Below are 22,726 nucleotides of genomic sequence, written 5' to 3' on the forward strand. Positions count from 1 at the left end.
GGTAGGAAGCTCATCCTGCTACAGTATTTGCATTTTAATTTGACTTTCAGCAGCTAAAGATTGTTTTACAGTAACGTGACAGTCTTGAAACTTAATAGATGAAAAGCTTGAGCAATTCTTCTTTAACTGCAGTCAAGAAGACTGAGGTCAATCTTGAAATAGACATAAGGATAGTATTCTTGATTGCTCAGTTGTAACCCGGGGATGTCCATGCCAGGCTGCAAAAGGAAGTAACCACTTTAGTACCAGTAAACCTGCGCAGTTCCAAGCTCCAGGGGATTGCTTTTGTGCTCCTTTCCCACAGGTGCAATGGAGCTTTGTATGTGCCATGCTTAAGGTAGGGAATTCACTGAGAATCTGCTCTGCTTCTTGTTTCAGGCTGCCTAATGTAATTAGCATTGAGAATTCATGCCTGTGCTGTTATGAATTTCATGTATGCTTCAGCTCACAGCAACTCATCTCTGTGTTCCCTTCCTGCAATGTGACCCACTTGCTGGTTTTAGGCTGTTCTGAAGGCCTGCTACCTCATTTATTGCTTTAGCCTAAATTGTTTCAAATTGTAATTCAAGGTATGGGGAAGGAGAAAGCAAGTACTGCTGCTTGTTGAAGGCCTAGTTATTTATAAATGACAGCCTTTTACAGAGGACAGAGGTGTGACAGTCCTAGGTTTTAGTTTCAAATTAATTTTTCTTGCTTGTGTTGATCTGAATGTTTATAGTAGATTTTAAGCTTTTTATGTAGGTGAATAGCCATAAAAAGCTGTTCACCTACATAAAAAGTGTAGAGCAGACCTGTTTTGTTCTGGTAGCTGTAAACATCAGATGCTTCAACAGAAAATATAAGCAATCTCTCTGCATCTGCATCATAATCTGAGTTTACCCTAATCCAGTCTGTAACCAGCTGGGCTTAGAGCTGCATCCAGGACTCCTATCATTGGAAGATGTGAGCAGATGCATGCTCTAACCCCAGGACAGTGGAAGTGTTCATTCAGCTAAGCTGAGAGAAGCTACAGCATGGGCACTTGCAGTCCAAATACATACATCCATTATACTTGCTGCTGCAACTTCATCCAGGTGTTTGAAGACCACGTTCAGGACGTCTCTCAGGCGCTTCACAGACTTCCTGTTTGGCTGCAGCAGCATTGCTTGGAAATTCACAGGGAGGCCGTACCTTGGAACACAAGATAGCTGATCACCTGCTGGGAAGGACCACAGCTGTCTGCTCGTGCCCTTCTCCCTCCTCAGCCTCCAGGCATGCCCACTGGTTGTGTGTTGCAGAAACAACACTGCCTCCTTATTGGAAAGCCTTTTCTTTTTGAAGCCAAAAGTCAACTAACCAGTGTCTTTCTGTTTTCCCCTTCCCTGTAAGTACCCCCAAAAAATCGTTTTTCACCAGATTTGTATGTCACCTTTTTTGTGGACGTCTATATTGTCTGCTGTGAGCTTCTGGAATGGAGTGTGTAAGGCACACACCTCGAGCAAGACAAAACAAGGTGAGTAAGGGTTCTTCCCACAAAGGACCTGCACCAGGAAGAGAGCTGTACATTTTGACTTCCCCAGGAATCTCTGCCTGCACTCTGTGTGTACTCACCTCAGGACAGATTCAACAAAAACTCTCAAGGCTTTCACATGAATCCAAGCCACAAATGCTTCACTGAAGTTCACCTTCAGCCAGCGCAGTAAGGGGCCCTGTGAGACCAGAACAGTGCTGTGATCCCCTCGCTGAGTGAAGCAGCTCCATAGCCAGCACTGCCACTGAGGCCATCATGGACTGCTGGGATACTTCCCAGACAGCCTGATAGTAGCTCCCAGTCTATCAGAAACTCAAGTGACCTTGGCCAAATCATTATTTTTCTTAATTATGATAATTTTATTATTATCATTATATATGCCTCAGTTTTATGGGCTAAATGAGCTCACCAGAGACAGTTGGAACCATAAAGCCATTTCTGAGAGAGGTGTTTAGGCACCCTGGTAGCAAAGGCTGCCACTATGTGGGCCACCAACTCACAAGGTGCTACTTACATATTGTTGCTTCTTGTCAGAAGCTAATTTCATCAGCTCTTCCTTTTCACATTTCAGTTCCTTCTCATCATAATAAAATTCTCGAACCATGAACCTACAATTGAATGACATTTGCTCTCACAAGCCTTAGTCCAGGCAATGTGAAACTCATTTCTTTTTAACAAGGAGAAGCAAGTATGGGAAGCTGCTAGCCATTTACGCCATTTAACAAGTTAAAGTGTGGGGAGGGTAGGAGTTGAAATCACCCCCAGAAAGCCAACAGAATGAGAGCAGAAAGCGTAATTCCAGCATCTGTAACTTGGAGCTTGAAGAACAGGATTACTCATTCTGCTACCACAGCTCCTTCCCACCCTGCCTTCTCAATGGCTTTAGGACCAACAGAAACACAAGCAGTCAAGAAGTCCTAAAACCAGTGATGGATTCAGCATCCTGCACACACAACAAGCCTCACCCGATCCTCATCTCTTGCTAGCCTGCCCTCCCCAGCAGTCAGGGCTTCTTACCTGTTCTCCCTGGCTTTAGCCTTAAAGTCATCCATCACTTTTCTAAATAGGGTCACAGTGAAGAGTCCTCCCTCTGCATCCTCAGCAATCATTCTGTGGGAGGAAAATCCACTGCTGTGATTTGACATGGCAAATCCCTCATGCCTTTTTTACCTACCTCATCTTCCTCTTTTGCAATTCTTTCTATTTTCGTTTATGATACTGAACAACACCCTGCTTTTTCAAAACTGCTGTGACAGAAATAGGAAACAACGACTCTACTTGCACTGGCTACTCTATCTCAATGTAAAACTCAATTGGTTTAGTTCTTGAGCCCACTGAATACACACACATTCTTCCTGCCTGATTTTTCTGTGTTTCCTGGGAACATTCCCCCAACTTTACATGCACTTGTGTTTTCGTCACAGGCAGTAGACAAGACAGTTTGTTTCTTTCTCTAAGACAGTTTGTTTCTTTCTCTATGCTTTCCACCTTCTTCATTTCAGGTAATACCATGGTCAGCTTTTGTGCCCTGGACTGGATCTCATAGTCTGCATGAGCTAAGTAATGGAATATTTAAGTCCTAGGAAAGATTTTTTTACCCAAGGTGAAAGAATGAGTTAATATGGGTTTTGCTAGTTCAAATAACAGTATGCTGAATTATTCTATGCTACAACAGGAAGCAATTAAAAATGCATATTTAGTGTTTCATCTTTTTATAAAGTACTTTCCATAAAGCTCTATATGATTGCATATGTCTGAACTATGCCTCAATTAATGTAATAAATTGCCTGTTTTACACAAAAAGAAGCAACAGTCTGGTTGAAAGTAAAAACAAATAGATTACTGGAAAAGAGAAGCTAATTGTAAAAAACCCTGACCTTTCTTTCTTTCATCTGTACTTTCCTTCAACAAACTAATTTCTATTTGAATTGCAAATATATTAATGTGGAGCCTATGCATTTAGACTAGTGATTTCCTCTAGGATCCACCAGTTTGAGGGGCTGAAACAAGACAGGGATCTCTGAAACAAACACAGAGCTTAATTTGGAATTTCACTTACTTGGTGGAGCGAGGTACTACCATATCTGAGAGTGATTCATAGGTCTTCTGCCACTGTACGTAGCTTGACCTTTGAGCAACACAAAACAAAGCACAGTAAATAAATACTATATACTGGAAAGCAAATGTTGATATATGTAGTTAATTATGCTAATAACTTAGGGTAGAAGGGTTGAACTCTTTGTGCTTGGTTATATCACTAAAATGCATTAAGCCTCTCCTATCCTTTCCTCTCCTAGTCACCAGCTGAGGAGATGCTTCCCTCAATACTACAGGCTGTCTTCACTTTGGATCTTGGCTTGAGGAAGGGTCAGTATCAGGAAATTGATGGTGGGAAGAACATGGCATATACTTCCAGGCTGCCACACAGTGTCCCATGCTCCAGGACCCCTGCACAAGCCGCTCTGGTCCATGGGTAGGTGTGCTACATCTGCTATGTGCAATCCCAGAGCTGATCTGGTGCTAGACTGCACTCGTGGTGAATGCCAGCCCTGTGAGAAAGGAACAAGGGTATGGTAGGAGTTTGCAAAGAGAGAAGTCTCTTTTTAGCGTGAATAAACTCACATAATGAAGTTAACAAACATACCTCAGATAGCTTTTTGCAACCTGTTTCTCAGAGACAGAAGAGTGATGGTGCTGTATGTGTGTGTTGGGACAGGGCTATATGGAGAGGAAAAGTTTTGTGTAGGGCTCTGAGAAGAACATGGTGTAACTTGCCCATTGTTAGCAGTCATCCTATGTACCCCACTTACAAAGGTACAGCCAGCAGAGAGAGAGTGTGAGTTGAACAGGTCTAATTCCTTTTAGAGACTGGCTAGGCTGCAGTCAAAATCTGGTTTTCTTTTAGCTCATACTATTCCTATCAGAAGACTGAGAACCCACTTGTAACCACGAAGAACCCTCAGGCCAATTGTCCTGCTCCAGCTTTGGCACAGTCTTTATCTCCCTCTTTTGTGCTAGCACCACTCTTGGCAGAAATTGTTCTTTCTTCTCTGCTAAGGGCTCCACCTGTGTCCCAGCAGGGCACTCACGAGCTGCCCCAACCTGACCAGGTGTCACCTGGTTGTGGTGCTTAGGCCTGGGACTCAGTGCCACCCACTGCTGCCTTACTTTGGCACCACGACGAGCAGCGTGATAAGATACTCGGAATTGAGAACAAAGTCTTCTTTGTGCACAATGTCTGCCAGGGTCCGGGTCAGCAGATTTCCCCTACGGTGAAGAAAACAAAGTAAAAATAACAGTAGCAGGAACTCAGCAGTGCAACATTGGGGGCATTGTGCTGTGGGTGGAGATGCTAATCTATACTGGGGTAGAAGAAGGCCCAGAAAGAGGTGGCTAAAGGACACAGCTACACTTCTTAAATAGCTGTTCTGTTATTTTTACTGCAACTAAAAGACTCAAAAAGTAACTAATACTAAAGGACACAATATTGATGACTAGCAGAAGGCCAGTTTATGCCCTTTGTGTAAAACTCGCCATTCTGCTGCTATTGTTTTTACAGCAAGGGTGTAAATACTTGGGAAGTGCACATCTCCTCCCAGTCATCACCGCATCTTGCGGGAAGCACCTGCTTTCTCAGGAAGCCTGTTGTGTGACTGTGCTGGTGTGCTGGTGTGACTGTGCTGCAGGCAGAGTGAACCATGTATGTACAGACCTAAGCCATCACAGCAACCTGGCATTCCTGGACTGCTGTGGACCAGCAGGCTGAGACACTCCTGCTGAACAGCAGCGAGAGCAGCAGTCTCATGCACAGCTGGGACCTGCAGGAGGTCTCCACACACTAAGCCCACCTGATCACATTAATTCCCATGTGGCTGGAAAGCACTAGGTGTGAATAGGAGCTGCCCTCCCTGTCACTGGGCAGGAGTGAAGAAGGACCTAAACTAGTAGGTTTGGGTTTGAGGTTCCCTGGGCCAGTCTAAATATTAACTAACTGGCTGCTAACTTATTCAATGTTTGCTCAACCCAAGCTATCTAGCACTGGTGGACACCAGAGTTGACAGCATTTAAAGATGGATGGAATGATGACAAGGAGAATTGTCCCTGGCCATGAGGTCTCCATTCTTCTCCCTCTGCAAATTGCTGGAGCCCTGGCCAGCAGGCAGCCACCTGTGCCCTGTGCCCAATCCTTAGTAGGAACAATAGTATATGTGAGCATGTGTTGGGTAAGGGCTTGCACAGCATCATCAAAGTTGTTTTAAATTTACTGCTTACTGGATTTTACCATTCTCCCTAGTAATATCCTAGAAAAAAAAACCCCAGGTGTCACCACTGACATAGGCAAAGACCATAAGCAGATGAAGACAGGAGAGAGAACATTTGGGAAGCCTGAAGAGTGCATTACCTGAACCAACAGAAGGAAAAAAAGAAAACAAAAATATAAGTGGGATGCTAATGAGGTGCAGGATCAAGAAAGACAGAGCTGTTTCCTTTGGAGCTTTGCAAATGCTGTTCAAAACATCGGGCACAGCTCCATGTGGCAAAGGAATCCACCAGTTGACACAGCTCATCTAATTTCTGACTCCCTGAAGTCCCATCAGAGCAAAACAGTTAACTTTTTCCAAGACTGCCTGCTCACAATGTCAATAAAATCCTATTAGGAACTTCAGTCTCCCTGAGCTGATTTTTAGATATGCTGACCACACCAGCTACCACCTGTTCTCACTGAGTCTCTAAATGCTCAGCATGTTCTAAAGCTGGAAAAGTTGTTCCCACCAGAACACAGCAATGGGTGTGAGCACACACTGCCCACGTTTCAGCCAGCAACAGCATCCCCAAAGCAAAATACTTACATTGTTTTCTTCTCCAGGCTTTGCAAATTTCCTTTAATGTTGTTGTACGCAGCTGATCGGGTCTTCAGATCTGCTTCTATTTGAGTCACTTGCTAAAACAAAGTGAAAAAAAGGGAGTCAATGCAGTGCTTGAGGCCTCGCTCTCCCCTCTGTCCCACAACTACCACCTTAACACAGAGACACAGCTGCCAGCTCTCCTAAAACCACCAGCCTGTGGCCAAGAGAGAACCAGGGTCAGAGCTCCCCTGGGGCAAAGGCCTCTGCAGAAAGTGGGGTTCAGTCAGCTGCTGCTGTTGGTGTGCTAGAGCTGTACCTAAGGGGCAAGTTCATGGTTTTATTTGTTTACCTACATTGAACAACAACACATCATGTCTTTCTGAATGAACTGAGAGTGTAAATAATTCATTCAGCCTGAAGGCTTTTGATTTAATGTCAGACTAACAATTTCATGAAAAACACCTCTGAAGTGGAGAATAATATGGCAGTATATGAAAAAAAAAAAAGAAAATTACAATGGAGGGGATTAAAGTGCACAAAACATATCAATGTACTCTAGTGAATCTGATAAAGGACCATATACTTACAGACTGGATAAATTTCAATATACGTATCATTATTTTAATTTATACTGCAATAGTAATATCAACTGCTTTAGTACAAAGTGTGTGCTTCTGCCCAAACCAAAGGCAAAGGCTCCTCTCCCACCATGAGGGGAGGGATCTCAACTAGTCAAAAGACACACTTCCCCATGCTGACATCTTAAAATCTGGAGTACAATTTACCTTTGATAATGCTTCTGATATATTCTTCAGTGGCTGCTTTATGGGGTATTTGGCCATGTCCCACTCAAACCGTGTCAGGTAGCTAATGAGGTCAACTGAAAATAAAAAGAGATGCATGAAAGCAGATAGTGTACCAGATGGCAGGTCAAGCTTTGGGGAGTAGTCCCCAGCTATAGCTTAGGCATAGCTCTGATTAACTTCAGAGCATTAAAAACCAGCAGCCTACTTCTCAATTCTTATAGAGATTTGATCTAGATCAAATATGCACAGATGACCCAATCTAATCAACTTCCTAAACATCTCCAAAAGTTAAAAGTTAAACCAAAAATATTTTTTGCATTACATCTAAAAGTACAGAGAAAGTGTAAAATTATCTGTATCAGTGGGACACAGCAGTGTACAGCTACTCTTCTTCACAGTAAAAACAGTTTTGTGTAATCTCAATCTAGATTTCTGCAATATGCCTGAATTTAATCCCAGCAACAGCTATCAGAAAAATACTTTGTGCCCAGGATCAGCAGTAATATTCAGGGTTGCTGAGAGCCTGATCAAAGGTACTAAGACTGTAGCAGATGTCACTTCTCTGTGATTCAGTCAAGTGCTCACTAGAAATCAAACAAATGCAGGTGTGATGAGGAATTCCTCATTGACTTTGCACACAGAGGTCGCCATTTCACACAAAGCTAGAGGCTATTTATATCATAGATAAATCCAGTCACAGCATCCAAGAAGAGAAATTCACAGCAAGGACCTGTGCATGCAACCCTCAAAACAAAGCATCCTTGGACCACAGGGACCCACAGCATCTTTCCAGAATGAAGGGGAAATGAACACATACAACACCCAGCTCCTAGAACAAGGTTTTCCTGTTTCACTGTTTGAAGATCAAGGGCTCTTAATGTTAGGAAACATTAGGCTTACATTATGGTACCAAATAAAGAATTTTCCTCCAGCAGCTCATGAAATCAAACAGCTCTTTGTCTGAGTCCTGAGAGCCTTTGGATGCTGAACTCACCACTACAGAGTGTTCTTGCAGACCTTTCTAGGATGGGGTAAAGTCATGCATCCTGCCACAATGAGAAGGGCTGGAACTGCCCCCCCAGAAAGTTAGGGAGACAAGGGGAAGGTGGCAGGCAGGGTCTCAAGGTCTAGACAAGGAGGCCAGAAGCATGTCACCTAAAGGGTGGGCTTCTTTCCAGACCAGGAGGGTAGACATGGAGAATGTCTGGGAAGTTGCTCTAAGGTGATAGGGAGCAAAACAAGCTCAAGGTGCTAAGTAAAAGGACATGCATGCTGGGGCACTTCAGTGTTCTTTGCTGCCTTGTTCAGAGAGTTAATTCAGTCCCACAGCAAGGTCTGAGCACAATTTCTTATGGGCTGGACTTTGAGGTTTAGTTAAACCAAGATGCATGAGAAGGAATGTGAAAAACTGTGTAATTGCCATACTACCAGGCTGAGGGTACTCTGCAGTCTCAGGTGATACTGAATACCCTTGGCAGGAGAGTACTATCCTTTCCATGGGCTTCTCTCACCCCACAACAGAGTCAGTTTACCCTATTAGATTTCCAAAGCATGGAAAATCTTATGTTAGGAGAAATAGGCTTCTTAGCAAGAGATAAACTGCCTGGAAGGCAGAGAGCCCTTGCCATAGCAGTGTTCTCCCCATCTTGCAAAACCACAGCTGTGTCAATGTCCCCCACATTCAATGGTCAAGAGTCATAGGGCAAAGATCTAACCCTTCCTGCTGATACCCCATCAGGAATGAGCAAATTTTCCTGCACAGGGAGGGTGTAGAAAAGGGGCAAAATGGCAGAAGACTGGGAGAGCTATGACACAGCTGCTGCATGCACACTTCTCTGTTGATGCTTGCTCGTGATCTCTGTGGGGAAGGCAGACAGGTCAAAAATACTTCAGCAACCAAGCTGACACAGCATTTTCAGCACAGGGTACACAACACAAGGATTTCACCCTGCTGCCTTTCTTCTAAGCTTGTGTGCTCAGGCTTTGCAGACACAGGCTCTTTAAAGACAGACACTGACCAATTTATAGCTGATGAGATATAAAAGTTCCCTGAAGAACCTCACGTGTCCTTTCTAGCCTCACATTCCTTGAATCTCAGCAGCTTCCAAATGTTGGGCAGTTGAGCACTGCTTGAGTTCTCAGCCCAGTTTTTCAAGCTCACTCCTGAGTGAGCATGCCAGTGCTAGCTGGCACTGGTGCAGGTTAGTTAAGCAGCCTGATCCTGGGGATGGAACAAACTACTGTGAACACACTAGCACAGCTGTGTTTAAAATGCCAAGCAGCCCCAGCACCCTGATGCTCCTGGAATGGCACCCCTCATTTATGGAACCTGTTGAGTCACTTCTAAAAGGCTTCGCACAGCCGCCCACCCAGGAGAGATGATTCCCACCAGCTCACAGCTGCCCAGGGAACCCACAGCCTGCATGTCTCATAATCTAACTTACATACCAGCTCTAAAACACAATGTTAAATACTTCCTCTCCAAAACACTCAATTCTTCAAAATTGTTATGCTTCCCATTTTGCTTTGTTTTGGGCTCACTATAAGGATGGCTCCACCACTTACCAATTTTTTAAATTCATTTAGGTTTAACATTTCCATAAATGGAAGAGAATGTGGTACGAATCTTTGAAGGACAGCTTTACTTACATTTCAAGAAAGGTTGTTTATGCTGTTATGATATATTAAAAGTTTCTATATTACACCAGCACACATTTCCCTCTATAAGAGGAAAATTTGCATGTGGCTGCTTTCAACTGCTATCCACTAGAAAGTTGTGTGTGTGTGCAAGTTCATGTAACTAAAAGTGCTGTATTTTTTACTATTTTGCATTTTCGTTCCTAAAAATCTAGCAAAAAAACTTTTTAGACACATAGCCACTACCAAACTGCTAGTGGGGTTATATACAAGTGAGCTAAAGCCAGTGTTACTTAAAATAATCTTGGGATGGTCAAATAGTATGAAACAGGACTGTGCAACAATAAATCATGTCTTATAATTTTGGTTCTGATTTCACAGCCTCAAGAAAGTGTTCAACTTTATAGTTCTTTTACTAATCAGAAAGGGAAGGAGGAAGAATTGGTCCAGTAAAGTTGCTGAAGCTTATGAAGACTGACACTGGAATATATTAGGGGAATCCTCATATACTAAAGCTGACTTCATTTTTTAAGATGCAGTCAGTAATCTTAAAAAGGTTAATGCCCTAATTCAATATGATTTGTTTGGATGACCAACCCCAGACAGAGGAAATTAGTAAGACATGCAAGCAATTTCCATATCCTTCTAATAGAACACATGCAGAGCTGATAGGGAAAAAATGGTGTAAAAAGGGGAAACAGAGGAAATTAATGAAACCTGTTGTTTCTCAAGTCATAGGGATATCGTGATCAAGCTACGAGGTTGTTACTTGAGAAATCCATCGTAACCTGATCACTGTATCTCTACAACCAGACCAAGACTTGTGTCTAGCACTAATATACACAAATGCATGCATGGAACAACACCACAACCATCAGTCCTCAACATACTTTGGAGACATTTCATTTTATCCTTTAGCCCTGAAACACAGTAAATGGGATTATTGTATTTCTCGAACAGTTGCACCCATCAAACATCAGTTTTATATCATTCAAGGACATTTCTAAAAGAACTTCCTCCCCATCCTTTATTAATACAGGTCTGAAGTATAACATTGCAGACAAAGGGAGATGGAGTGTACACTCTTAGTTTATCCAAAAGCATCATGCTGTGAGTCTGTAATCAGCATGCATACCACATCCAATTTTGTTGTATTTTTCCAGAATAGCTGGGGAATGCAAATTACTGACAGATCACTGACAGTTGTCACACAGCCATACAGAATGTGATTTAGGTGCCCTTAAGAAATCAAGCCCAGGCAGGGCACAGGAGTGTGCTAAGTCATGTTAGGAGTGAACAAGGATGTCTCTTACTTTCATCTTCACTCCAAAGTTAGCTTCTGCTGAGAAAAATGGGAGCAGGCTAGACACGTTCTTATAAAATGTTGCTGATGGTTGTCCTTTCTGAAGTGTGAGGGTTTCAATTCCACATATTCATATTCTGAAGCAAGCAAAAGCAGCATCAATGCATTTAAACCCCCACATTCACAGCACCTACCTCCATTGGCCAGAAGATTTTCCTGGACTTTGTCTTTTGAGTCCTCCATAACTTCTCCTATGTACTGGGCTATTTTCTTTATTACACTTAAGTGTAACAAAAGAAGCTTTGTTAGTGAAGAAACAAAATTATTTAAAAACAGTTTCACAGTGATCTAATAAACACAGAAATGCCTAAACAAAACATTTCTGAAGCAAGGCAGGTTAATTTGCAATTCAAATTATAATAAAAAATCTAGGACACAATGCAGAACTAAATGTCTTACCTCTAAATACACTGATCTCTGCAAAAACATAGGTAATGTCATTTTGCCTGTGTTCTGGACTTACAGAATATCAAGATTCAGTCTTTTGTATACTCATTTTATGCATGGCAGAAACCAGAAGGCAAGAATGGCAAGAAACTCATGTTTAAAACCCCCAAGGCAATGAAGGCAAAGGAGGCTACATATAGACACTGACTAAAGATCTGTTCCATAGGATGCTAAAGACATTCTTAGGGTTCGCTGAGAAAAGGTTCTCAGAAAATACTCAGGGGAAAATAGCAGTGTTATCTTGCTTGATGGGGAATTTCTTTCTTATTACTTTTCTTTGCAGGACTCCTTCTCTCTTCTCTTTCAGCATGGTGGACAAGACACTCCTTTAAGGTGTAGGAGAGCTAGATTCAAATCCTTCCACCCAGTCCACAATAGTGATTTGTGCAGAGACTCCCCTAGAGAACACAGTCTCCACTGTGCCATGTAGGAGGGTAGAACATAAGTAAAGGTAGTATAGAAAGTAATCTTACCCCCTAAAGAGTTGCAGCTGAGCCCCAATTATTAGAGATTGGGAACAGGCCTGATGTTAACAGGCCACAGCTGTAGCCAATCTGAAGAGTGTTATAAAAGAGTGGATTGGTTGGCTGAGGGGAACTGGAGTCAGTTGGCTGCTATGAGGACAAGGAAGAGTCAGTGCCTGGAGAAGCTGCCTACAAGAACCACCAAGGATCTACAAAACTCTTGCAATGTAATGACAATGGAACTCTTGCACTATAATGACAACAAATGGTGACCCTAACATGATTTGAGGAAAAGGACTCAAATACTAAAGTATGTGACCCCGTAGATTCAGAACTAAACTATATAATCCTGTGGATTTGGGGAAACAGGACTCAATTATATAACCCTGTGGATTTGGGGAAAAGGACTTGGATACTAAACTATTGGTAAAATACATCAATTGCAGGTATTAGTGTTTATTAAATATGAGTATAAAAGATTTTGAAGATAAGTACTTTGTAAACCAAGAAAAGCTGCAAAACTGAACCAACACTCAGAAATATATATATTTGTACTATAATATGTTGTCTGAACATTTGTGTAACTCTTAGTTCTAAATGAAATATATGAATGTGTCATAATGTTAGTTTATTTGAATATGCCCTTCTAGAAATGCTGCAACTCCATAATTAAAAGAAAAAGGGGGAATTGTAGAGGGATAGAGCATGACTAAATACAGGTAGTATAGAAAGTAATCCTACCCCTAAAGAGTTGCAGCTGAACCAATTATTAATGATTAGGAGCAGCCCTGATGTTAACAGGCCGCAGCTGCAGCCAATCAGCAGAGTGTTAATAAAAGAGTGGATCGGTTGGCTGAGGGGAACTGGAGTCAGTTGCTGCTGTGAGGACAAGGAAGAGTCAGTGCCTGGAGGAGCTGCCAACAAGAAACACCAAGGAGGTATGAAACTCTGGCAATATGGAACCCTTGTAATGTAATGACAGTAGAACTCTTGCACTATGTATGACAACAGTGCCACTTATTCTTTGCCCGTTTTAAGAAATGGATTAATCGAGTCCCTCTAGCAGTAGTCCCCCCTGTCTCTAGTCAAAGTACCTGTCTCATACAGGCTGCAGAACTCTCTGGTTGTTTAAGTATCCTTCTGCACTCAAAGGTATTCACAGAATTTGGCCTGCAGTTCCCTAACTGTCTGAGGTTGACTACACCTTGTATAGAACCCTGAAGCTACAAGGTTACTGCCTGACCATTAAATTGGCAGAGACACAAAGTGGACATAATCCTTGGCCTTGTGACAGGGAGTGTAACAGCAGGTTTCACTTCTGCTCCATGTCTCTTCCTTTCCTTACTAAGAGGAGACTGCTACAGCTGCAGATGAGCTGGAGACTGAAAAGGCATCTACAGTGTTTGGACATTGTGTTATGTGGTTGGACAATGTGGTGTTGTGACCAATCCTGTGGTTTTCAAGAGCAGAAAAGAGACTTTGGGCCAGGTATACATACCACGAAAGTGTTAGATAATAGGATTTTTCTTTCATGTGCTGCAAAGCAGTTGCATCTATGTTACTGTGAAGAAACTTAGAGTCTTGGGAAAGGTTTTCCAATCCTTTGACAGCTAGGAAAAGTCTGAGGTTGTTGATGCTGCCCAGAGTGCAGTACTCAAAATTTGTGCTATTTGGGGTCAATTCAGTCTGAAGAAGAGAAGATCTTGTGACTTCAATATATAAAGGGCTCCTATAAGAAAGTTGGACAGAGGCTTTTTACCAGTGCCTATCGTGACAGGACAAGAGGCAACAATTTTAAACTAAGATTTAGACTGGATATAAAGAAATTCTTTACTATGAGGGTGATGAGGCATTGGCACAGGTCGCCCAGGGAAGTTGTGGATGCCCAGCCCCTGGAAGCATTCAAGGCCAGGCTCGATAGGGGTTTGAGCAACCTAGTTTAATGAAAGGTTTTCCTGCCTATGGCAGGGAGTTGGAACCAGAGGATCTTTAAAGTAGCCTTTCAACCCAAATCATTCTCCCCATGACCCTAGACAGATGCAGTTCAGAGTGCCTGTAGGAGGAATCTATACCACTGTGCTCCAGTTCACCTCCCTTTCTCAGATCTGCTGCAGTGTTTCACCACCTGGCTGCAGCCCCATAGGGACTCATCTGGGGGTTGTGAGGGTACAGCACATGTTTCCCACACTCAGGCTGTGGGGGGGTTGAGGGATCCAGGCAAAGCTTCCCTGACAATTGCAACCTTACCAAGCACTCCTGCAAATTTCAGCTTGTAGCTAGAGCTGGGTTTTGTCTCCTTCAAGATGCTCCAAGAGCCCAAAGAACACATAACGAGACAGCAGTTGGTAAAACCAACAGCACAGCAGAGGTTAAAGACATTATGGAGAAAGCAGTTCACAGGGACATGTATAAACCAGCAGCTTCTCCAAAGGGCCTGGGCTGCTTCCACGACTCTTGAGTGCATCTGGTGGCTGACTGACAGGTGGGAGACAGCTCTGGCCTCTCCACGGATACAGAGTGGGGGACAGGTGTGTGCTGACAGTCCTACCTGCCCAGGCAAGGCTTGGCTCCCTTTCCACCCACACATGCCATGGTCCCTGCAGCAGGATACAGTCACACTGTGTGTAATATGCTGTACCACAGGAATGTTCTCCAGTCCTGCCCTAGCCTCTGTGCCTTGCATTGCATCCTGTGAAAGCAAGTGGGATTCACTCACCCAATATACTTCCCATGCAAAGACAGAACCTATCCCCTCCACACCACTGATGTCTGTAGCAAATGACAGGAATCAGACCCCTGGTGGAGCCCCACTGACTATACTGACATCCAACGATAGACAGTTTTCACAGCCAAGTATCAGATCTCTGCCTTTAGATAAGATGAATCCCACCTTGAGCAAATATCGTGATCAAATGATGCATTATAAAAAGAGAGTTTCAACAAAACTGCTTCAAGAAATAGTAATAAAAATCTGTAAAGGGAGTAACTCCATTTAACCTACTATTATGTCTTGTGCAATGTCTTTAGCTTCCAAAAAAAAAAAAGTCTAACACACTTTAAATGACATTGAGAAAGAAAGGGTGCTACCCACCAGGCCTCCAAAACACTGCAGGGAGCAGAAGTCCTGCAATCTGAGGCCACTCCCAGGTATGCCACTGACCCAGGACCAGAGAGAACCCCTGGGTAAGAGTGACCCAGGAAACTGTCAGCTTTTGAGAGAGCTCCATGCTACCACAGGATGACATGGAAAAACACTCCTCCTCCCTGTGTAAATAAATAATAAAAGTATGTGGAAACAATAGCTCCTGCAAACTCTTGCCCCTTCTCTGCTGTCCTGGCAGGAGGCAGCGCTGACAGGTTTGCACTGCCTGGCTTTACTGGCAGCTGTGTTTATCCAGCAACAGTTCAGCAGGCAGCTCTTTCACAGAACCAGGAACATAAATGCTCAGGTCATCTGAACAGGCTTGTAACCCTCTGGATGCCATTTACTTCAACCAAGTGAGAGTGCCTGGCATTTTAACCCTTGAATCACAAGGGTTTACACATAAAACCCGAGGCATTTATTTTATGCAAAATGCTTTTGTATGTCCTTGTAGGACTCAGTCTGCTAATACCTCTGATAATTCTGTTATTCTCTGTTACTACTATAACGCATTCTTCTTATTTTTTAAAACATATTTCTTATTTTTAAATCTTGTTGATCTTTCCTGGTTACCTATCTTGACAGGCAAATGAGACAAACAGGAAGAGCCCTTGCCTCAGCAGATTACAGTGGATGGGCCTCACTGACCCCTTTGCTCCGTGTCCCCAGAGCCCATCAGAGGGTAAGAGTCATTACTGGCATTAAAGGGACAATTAGTGCAGTAAAGTGGTGTTCAGCTTGAACAAGCAGCTGTATTGTGCTGGCAAGTAAAGACAAAGATAACAGGAGCCAGTGAGCCTAAGGAGCTCCTACTGACATTTCACTTCTAACTGCCCTCCATGATCTTACATGGATTCTGAACTCAGCTTTTCAGAACTCCTAATGCTTCACAAAGCTAGGAATTAGTTATGCCTTTCTGAAAAATCAGTTCTGATAATTTCTGGCAGCCCTCAAACCCAGAACACACAGCTGCTTCCTATCTGGTACCCTGATTAGAGACACAGAATCACAGAATATTCTGAGTTTGAAGAGATCCACAAGGATCATCCAACACTTTCCATTAGAACAGATAGCAGGTATGGGCACTGTCTCTTCCCAAATTTGCCCTCCTTCCCACTTCCTCAAGAATCTCTACAATTGAAGAAGCAGCTGGAACATGTTACAAAGAATATGGGGCAGTATCTTTGACAGGGTCACAATGGAGATGGTTTTGTTGATAAATTAAGTTGCTTTGCCTTGCTTAAAGTCCTGAAGAATCAGTATGGTTTAGTTTTAGGTAGTTCTGTGAGGAGCAGGGTGTCGGACTCAATGATGGTGATGGGACCATTTCAACTCGAGATATGAATCATATCTACGATTCTAAAAGATCCATCTTGTGTGCAACCCAGAATTATCATATGCAATCATTCTAATACAATTCTTGTGTAGCACTAGGAAAATCAGGAAAAAAAATGCTATGGAGAAATGTATTCTAGCAGACCAACATTCACCTAAACTGCCTAGCATAGATGCATAGTTTATATCAGGGTTTCTGTATTTCTTTGCAACTGCCACACAAAGATCTATGAAAGGATTGAGCATATTTAGACAAGAAAATGCTTACCAGTCTGGACTGGGAGAAAAAAGGCAAAAAGACCCAGAGCTAACGCATGTGTCTGTGACCAAAACTAGGTAAGCTGCCAAAGCAAAAAGTAGAACAAAGCAGAAAAACCCAGCAGCTTATACCTTCACTGCCTCAAAGTCTGCCTTGTGCCATGAAGTATCTTAAAACCTGTCATTTTCTTAGCTTGCTGTACTACATTATTCTTTTGTATGCCCAGGTCAGTTTGTCCCAAAAGGCAAACTTGGGAATTGTCAGCAAGGAGAACATGTGAGTCTTTGCTTAAGTAGATTTGATACAATATGAGTCAATATTCTGGTTTTTAAGGAGTTTAAAAGCCTGAGAGGGAGCAGTCTGGACTTCATTCAAATGAATATAATCATTAGAGGTCCTCTATCTGGCTGAAAAGGGATAGAAGGTTCAATAGAAATATTCTGTCAAAACAAGACCAGGGAGGGCTTCACATTCTCTAAATGTTGTTTTATCAAGTTTCTGGATGAGGTGGGAAGATGTTCTTTAAAACAAAAACAAAAGCACAAAACCAAATAACCCCACAACCCACCATTTAAAACAGTTTCCTTATGAGAAACAGCTTCCCTAGCACTGCCACTCGAATGGATTGCTGTGCTGACAAAGCAACTGTGGATAGAATTCATCTAAATTTTAAGGAATGAGTCTTTCTTTGTGATAACTCCATGACAATCAACACAAGGGTTAAACAAAGCCTATCCACTTTAGTCCAGTTGCAGTCCAGGCTGAACTGAGTCAGACCAAGGTGAAAACAAGGACATACCATCCCATAAAAACAATGTCTGTTTCTCATTTGTAGGTGGTAAATAAGATCTATTTTACCTTTCAGCAAAGGTATCAAGTTTTCCCAACTCATCTGACAGACCAACAAGAGCATCCAGTGTCCCCACCTGTGCAAAAGATGAGAATTAGGTGAAAGATGCACAACTCTGTCTAAGGCTTTTGTTGGCAGAGCCTTAAGGGGACTGACTTGTCCTTAGTACACATGAATTTAAGAGTTTGGCAGAAACTTATTTACTTGGTGGAAAATAGTAGCAATTCCTTTGCCCAAGAACTAGGGCATAAAAAGCCTTTTCCAATAAAGGAAAAAAATATGTGTAATCTCAAGATTACATGTCAGTGTCTTTCTTCCTGTTTTCACTTTGTCCTCTATCATCAAGCTCCATAGAATAGTCTTTAACCAGACAAAACAGTGACTGGAAATGCACACAAATAATGCACAGATACTAACAAGTCAGATGTACTAAGAGAACAAAGGGAAGCAGCACTTATTCAAAAGGGGGTGTCTGTGTTCTCTGTTATTACCAAAGCAAGTCTCTCACAAAGCCATTTCTGACCAACATCTGCTTTTTGAATCACTGTGAGTCATAACCCCACATTTATGGTATTGCAGCATATTGTCAAACCTTTTCTTGTAATGTTGCCAGCTCAACATTATGTTGGGTCAATCTAAGAGAGAAGAAATAAATTTTACATAGAACAAATAGAATGCAAATGAGCATCTTCAGATACTCCAAATGCTTTACTTCCTTCAACATAAGCAGACTCTCACCACCACCAGTGGGGTAAGGTCCACAGATGACAAAAATAGGGTCAATGGATGATAAAAATCTTATCAATCTCTTCGTTGTGCACACAAAAAGCAACACTCTTTTCTCTGTCAGTAGTCTTGCTGCCATGGCTGTGGATAGTCAGCTGCTCCCTTTGCATTAGCAATCCAGGATGTACCGTGCTGTCTGACTTTCATGACTAGGAGCACATTGTACATGGAATGCAATAGATCAGCTATTTAACATCTCACTCATGTTTACTCCTTATACATCTACCCTTCCAATGTGAAGCTCAGCTTCAAGAACAATGACTTATTTCTCCCTGATCAATTTTCAGTTGACTGAACACAACTCATTCCCCAACCACAGGCTCCTTCTATGCTCTGCATGTTATCCCAAATGATAAATCTCATATTTATCCCAAAAGTCTTTAGCACTGGCTAATGCTGCTGTTTTGCCCATACACAACCCCCTTCCTCACTTACCTTTAAGTCTGGAATATGGAATTTACTGTTGCTGGACAGGTTGGATTTAGATGTCACAGTGTTCATTCTCTCCCATGCCTGCAGATTTGTTTTGTCTCCTGGGGCAGAAATTAGCCAGAACTCCGACATGATCTAATATTTTCCCTTCACTGCTGGTCACTGTAGAAACTCAAAGCAGGTAAGTGGCTAAAAGAGCACCACACAAAATGTGTCCTTCCCTAAGAACAGAAAGAGTTAGAACAGATCACTGATTTCTTTTCTTCAGAAACACCAGGAGAGTGAGTCAGTTGTGCATCTCAGGCTGAAATGGAACATGACCTTCTCCAGAATGTCACGGAAAGATTGTGGCTGTTCCTTCCTTCTCAGGATTGTTCCATCCAGTTTCTGCATGAAGAAATTAAGCTTCCTCCTCCCCTTTTCCCTCCCAGCCTGTTCCGTTTGCCTTGCGCTTTAAGTTCAGTGCCTGTTGGGGAGCTTGGGGGCTTCACCAAACCACCCAAAAGTAATAAAGAATTTCCGCTTGATAAATATTCTCTCTCAAATTGTTGGACATTTGCAAGGAAAAATGAAAGCAAGACCTCTGCTAAACACAGAGGCTGCAAAAGGTGCCACTGGCAGCACAGAATATTGCTGTCCTCTGTGTTTTTTCTTCCCAGGCTCGATAGGAAGGAGCTGCAGGAAGGCAAGCTCTGGCGTACAAGGACAGTATCGGCAGAGCCACACAGATGGAACAGTAGCGAAAACAGAGGGACAACTACTGTGGCACGAAGCAAAGAGATGAGGGCAGGAGAGCGAGCAGCTGGCACCACACCGCAATCCTCCGTTCCTTCCCGAGCTCCCGCGAAGCATCCCTGCCACACGTCCTGCTCTCAGGTGTGCGGGACAGGGCGGGTGCGGCACACGCCTCTCGGCACCCGCGCCGTGCCCGAGCGCTGCCAGCCCGGCTGTGAGGGGAGCCGGGGCTCCGCGGGGCACTGCCCGCTGCCTCTCCTCCCCGCCGCTTTACCTGCCCGCTGCCTCTCCTGCACGCCGCTTTACCTGCCCGCTGCCTCTCCTGCCCGCCGCTTTACCTGCCCGCTGCCTCTCCTGCCCGCCGCTTTACCTGCCCGCTGCCTCTCCTGCCCGCCGCTTTACCTGCCCGCTGCCTCTCCTGCACGCCGCTTTACCAGCCCGCTGCCTCTCTTGCATGCCGCTTTACCAGCCCGCTGCCTCTCCTGCACGCCGCTTTACCTGCCCGCTGCTTTACCAGCCCGCTGCCTCTCCTGCCCGCCGCTTTACCTGCCCCTGCCGCTCCTGCCCGCTGCCTCTCCTGGCCCTGTCGCTCCTGCCCGCTGCCTCTCCCGGCCCTGCCGCTCCCCGTGCCCGCACCGCTCCCGGCGGCTCCCGGCGCGGCCGTGCCCGGAGCGGCGGCCGGGCAGGGTCGGGGCGGAGCGCAGCGAGGCGGCCGCCGCATCCACGGGTGGGTGCAAGGGGGCCGGGGCTCCCCCCGGAGCACAGGGCGCTGCTGCGCCTGGTGCCCTGAAAGCTCTGTCACAGCTCTGACTAGGGCAGCTTTGCATCTCCTCGCTATTTGCTGGCGCAAACAACGCAGAAGCCATTTGTTTCTATTAAACACTGCCTACCTTCAGCAAGTCTGAAGCTCTCGGAATAATTAAAGACTTCTAGGAAACTGTCGTTTCCGGGACTTCCCTAAGTGCTTCATTTAACAAATATGTAGTGGACTCTGCAAAATAAAGATGGTTACGTTCCTGGTGATGCTTCTTCTTTCATGTGTAGCTGTGGCTTTTAGTCCTTAGCAACTCTTGAGCTTGTCTTACGTTGCCTTAAGCTTGGTTAAGATATTGGGAGTATTTCACAGGTGGTGTGGAATGATGTTCTGCAGGCATTTCTAATCCAGACATGCTCTGAAGGTCACAAGTGTCTAAACGCTGGGTACCTGCCTCTGATAGGCACCTCTGCAAGAGGGAGTCAAGCCCCCTCACTGGGGTTTATCCAGTTCTCATCTTCCAGTTGAGCTGTCTAATACTTAGGAATACTTATCATGCTTAGGCAAACTCTGCTATTACTGGGGGCTTATTTTCTTCCAAAAATTGTGTATTTTTAACTCATGTTTCTCTGCAAATGAAGCCCCTACAGGAAATTAAACACAAGGATGCTCTTGGTTTTCCACATGATCTGTCATAAACTGAGAGGGTTTGAGATGCTGGGGGCAGGCAGGTCTGGTCATGCACAGAAGCTCTTGACACTTCCAAGAACCTTAAATGAAGACCCCTAAAAGATTTAAGTGTCGTCAGCACTAGGAAGAAGCAGCTGATGTAAGGCATCCTGAATGATGCCATGTAAATAATGCTTTAGGTAGCTAACATGTACGTCAAGGTCTTAGACCCTAAATGTATAGATTCTTTAGGTTAGCCAAAGATTCATCTTCCTTTACTTCTAACATTTTCAGTGATATATTAAAAGCAATTCATGTGTGGAGGAAGCGAGTCTCTACTGAAAGCATTCAGAAAAAGATACTGAGAAGATTTGTAGCTGAAATAACCATTTTGTAGGGATTTTTTTGTTTGCTTGTTGTTTTTTTTTTTTCATTTCTAGCCTAATTAAATGTTCAGTTCTCATAACAGCTATGATTCTAATTCTTTTCAATCATAGTGTCCCTAGGGCATGACAAAGGGTCTTCCAGAAGTTATGGGAAAAAATGAACATGTTGATCTGTGAGATGGCATTCACAGAAGAAGTAATTATTTTCTAACCCTTCTTTTTTGTTTGTTTCTTTAAACTATACATTTTAATAATGAAAACATACTTAACTGATGTTTAAGTATCTACATCATACCTATCGTTACCCACAGCTTACAGGTCTGAAAGTTACAGTAGACCTGATCACCTAGATAAGGCAGTTCTTTCCCATCACAAACCAAGAACAGTTTTAACTGGATTCTTGTCGCAGTCTCAAGCTGTGGAAATGCTTTGCATAATTAATTTTAGAAATGCTACATTCTCATAATCTCCTTAAATTTAGAATCATGTAAGTTGAAACTAGTGCTAACAGATGAGAAAAGTTTCTTGCTGCAGTGGTGCTAGATTTTAGGAACATTTTTCTGTACACATGCTTGTTATAACAAATAAAGTAAAATCCAAGCTGTAGGGTTGTTGGATTTCCGGATTCTACAATATACAGTACTTAATTCCTTAACATTTTTATAGCAGGAATGCCATTTTTTCCCCCTTTGTATAGCTTTTTTTACTATTATTAAAGTGAAATATTTTATGCTACTTATTTGTTTTAAAATAAAACTAACAAGAAAAGAGACAAGAATGATGTTAATATCTAAGCAATGTCCTGTTGAATGTTTTCTGTTATCATATTTTCTTAGTTTACTGTGACTTTTCAAACTTTTTTCTTTTTACCCCATTACATATTTTTAGGCTGGATGAGGCAGCAGTGAAGGTGGAGGGGAAGGAGCAGGCAGACATGCTGTGGGACCAGGATTGTGCTGCAGGCTGGTGGTAACACAGCTCTGCCAGCTCATTTCCTTGGCTGGCCCCACATGTGGTGCCATGTGATCTCAGCGCTGTCTAATTCCCTCATGATCATCACGGGTCTTTCTGCTCCCTTTGATCCACCAAAGCAATGAACTTTTCTGTGGCTTTGCCTCTCTCAGTATTTGTGAGTACTTCTTCAGGTGCCACAGCAAGGGAGCAAAACTCTGCCTTCAGACAATGATTAAGGGTATTGAAATACCCCACTTGAAGTATATCCCAAGACAACTTTCTCCAACAGATAACCAGAATTAATTACCTAGGCAATTATGACACTGATATTAGAAGGAAAGCTGCTCTCT

General features: G+C 43.3%; 1 protein-coding gene across 1 annotated transcript; it reads right to left on the bottom strand.

The window, feature by feature from the left end:
- Positions 1-22: 22 nt before the first annotated feature.
- Positions 23-19,642, bottom strand: ATP6V1C2 (ATPase H+ transporting V1 subunit C2). Its single transcript, XM_054279683.1, has 12 exons — positions 18,882-19,642; positions 17,669-17,736; positions 11,298-11,383; positions 7,143-7,237; positions 6,361-6,452; positions 4,679-4,777; positions 3,570-3,638; positions 2,528-2,620; positions 2,025-2,118; positions 1,591-1,688; positions 1,041-1,170; positions 23-218 (listed from the first exon to the last, which is right to left on the bottom strand). Exons 1-12 carry the CDS (start codon positions 19,008-19,010, stop codon positions 123-125), a joined length of 1,149 nt encoding a protein of 382 aa, XP_054135658.1. The 5' UTR covers positions 19,011-19,642; the 3' UTR covers positions 23-122.
- Positions 19,643-22,726: the final 3,084 nt, after the last annotated feature.

The sequence above is a fragment of the Melozone crissalis genome, unplaced genomic scaffold (genome assembly GCF_028551555.1).
Source record: "Melozone crissalis strain CALT ecotype California unplaced genomic scaffold, PUWL_Pcris_2 ptg000027l_1, whole genome shotgun sequence".
Taxonomy (NCBI): Eukaryota; Metazoa; Chordata; class Aves; order Passeriformes; family Passerellidae; genus Melozone; species Melozone crissalis.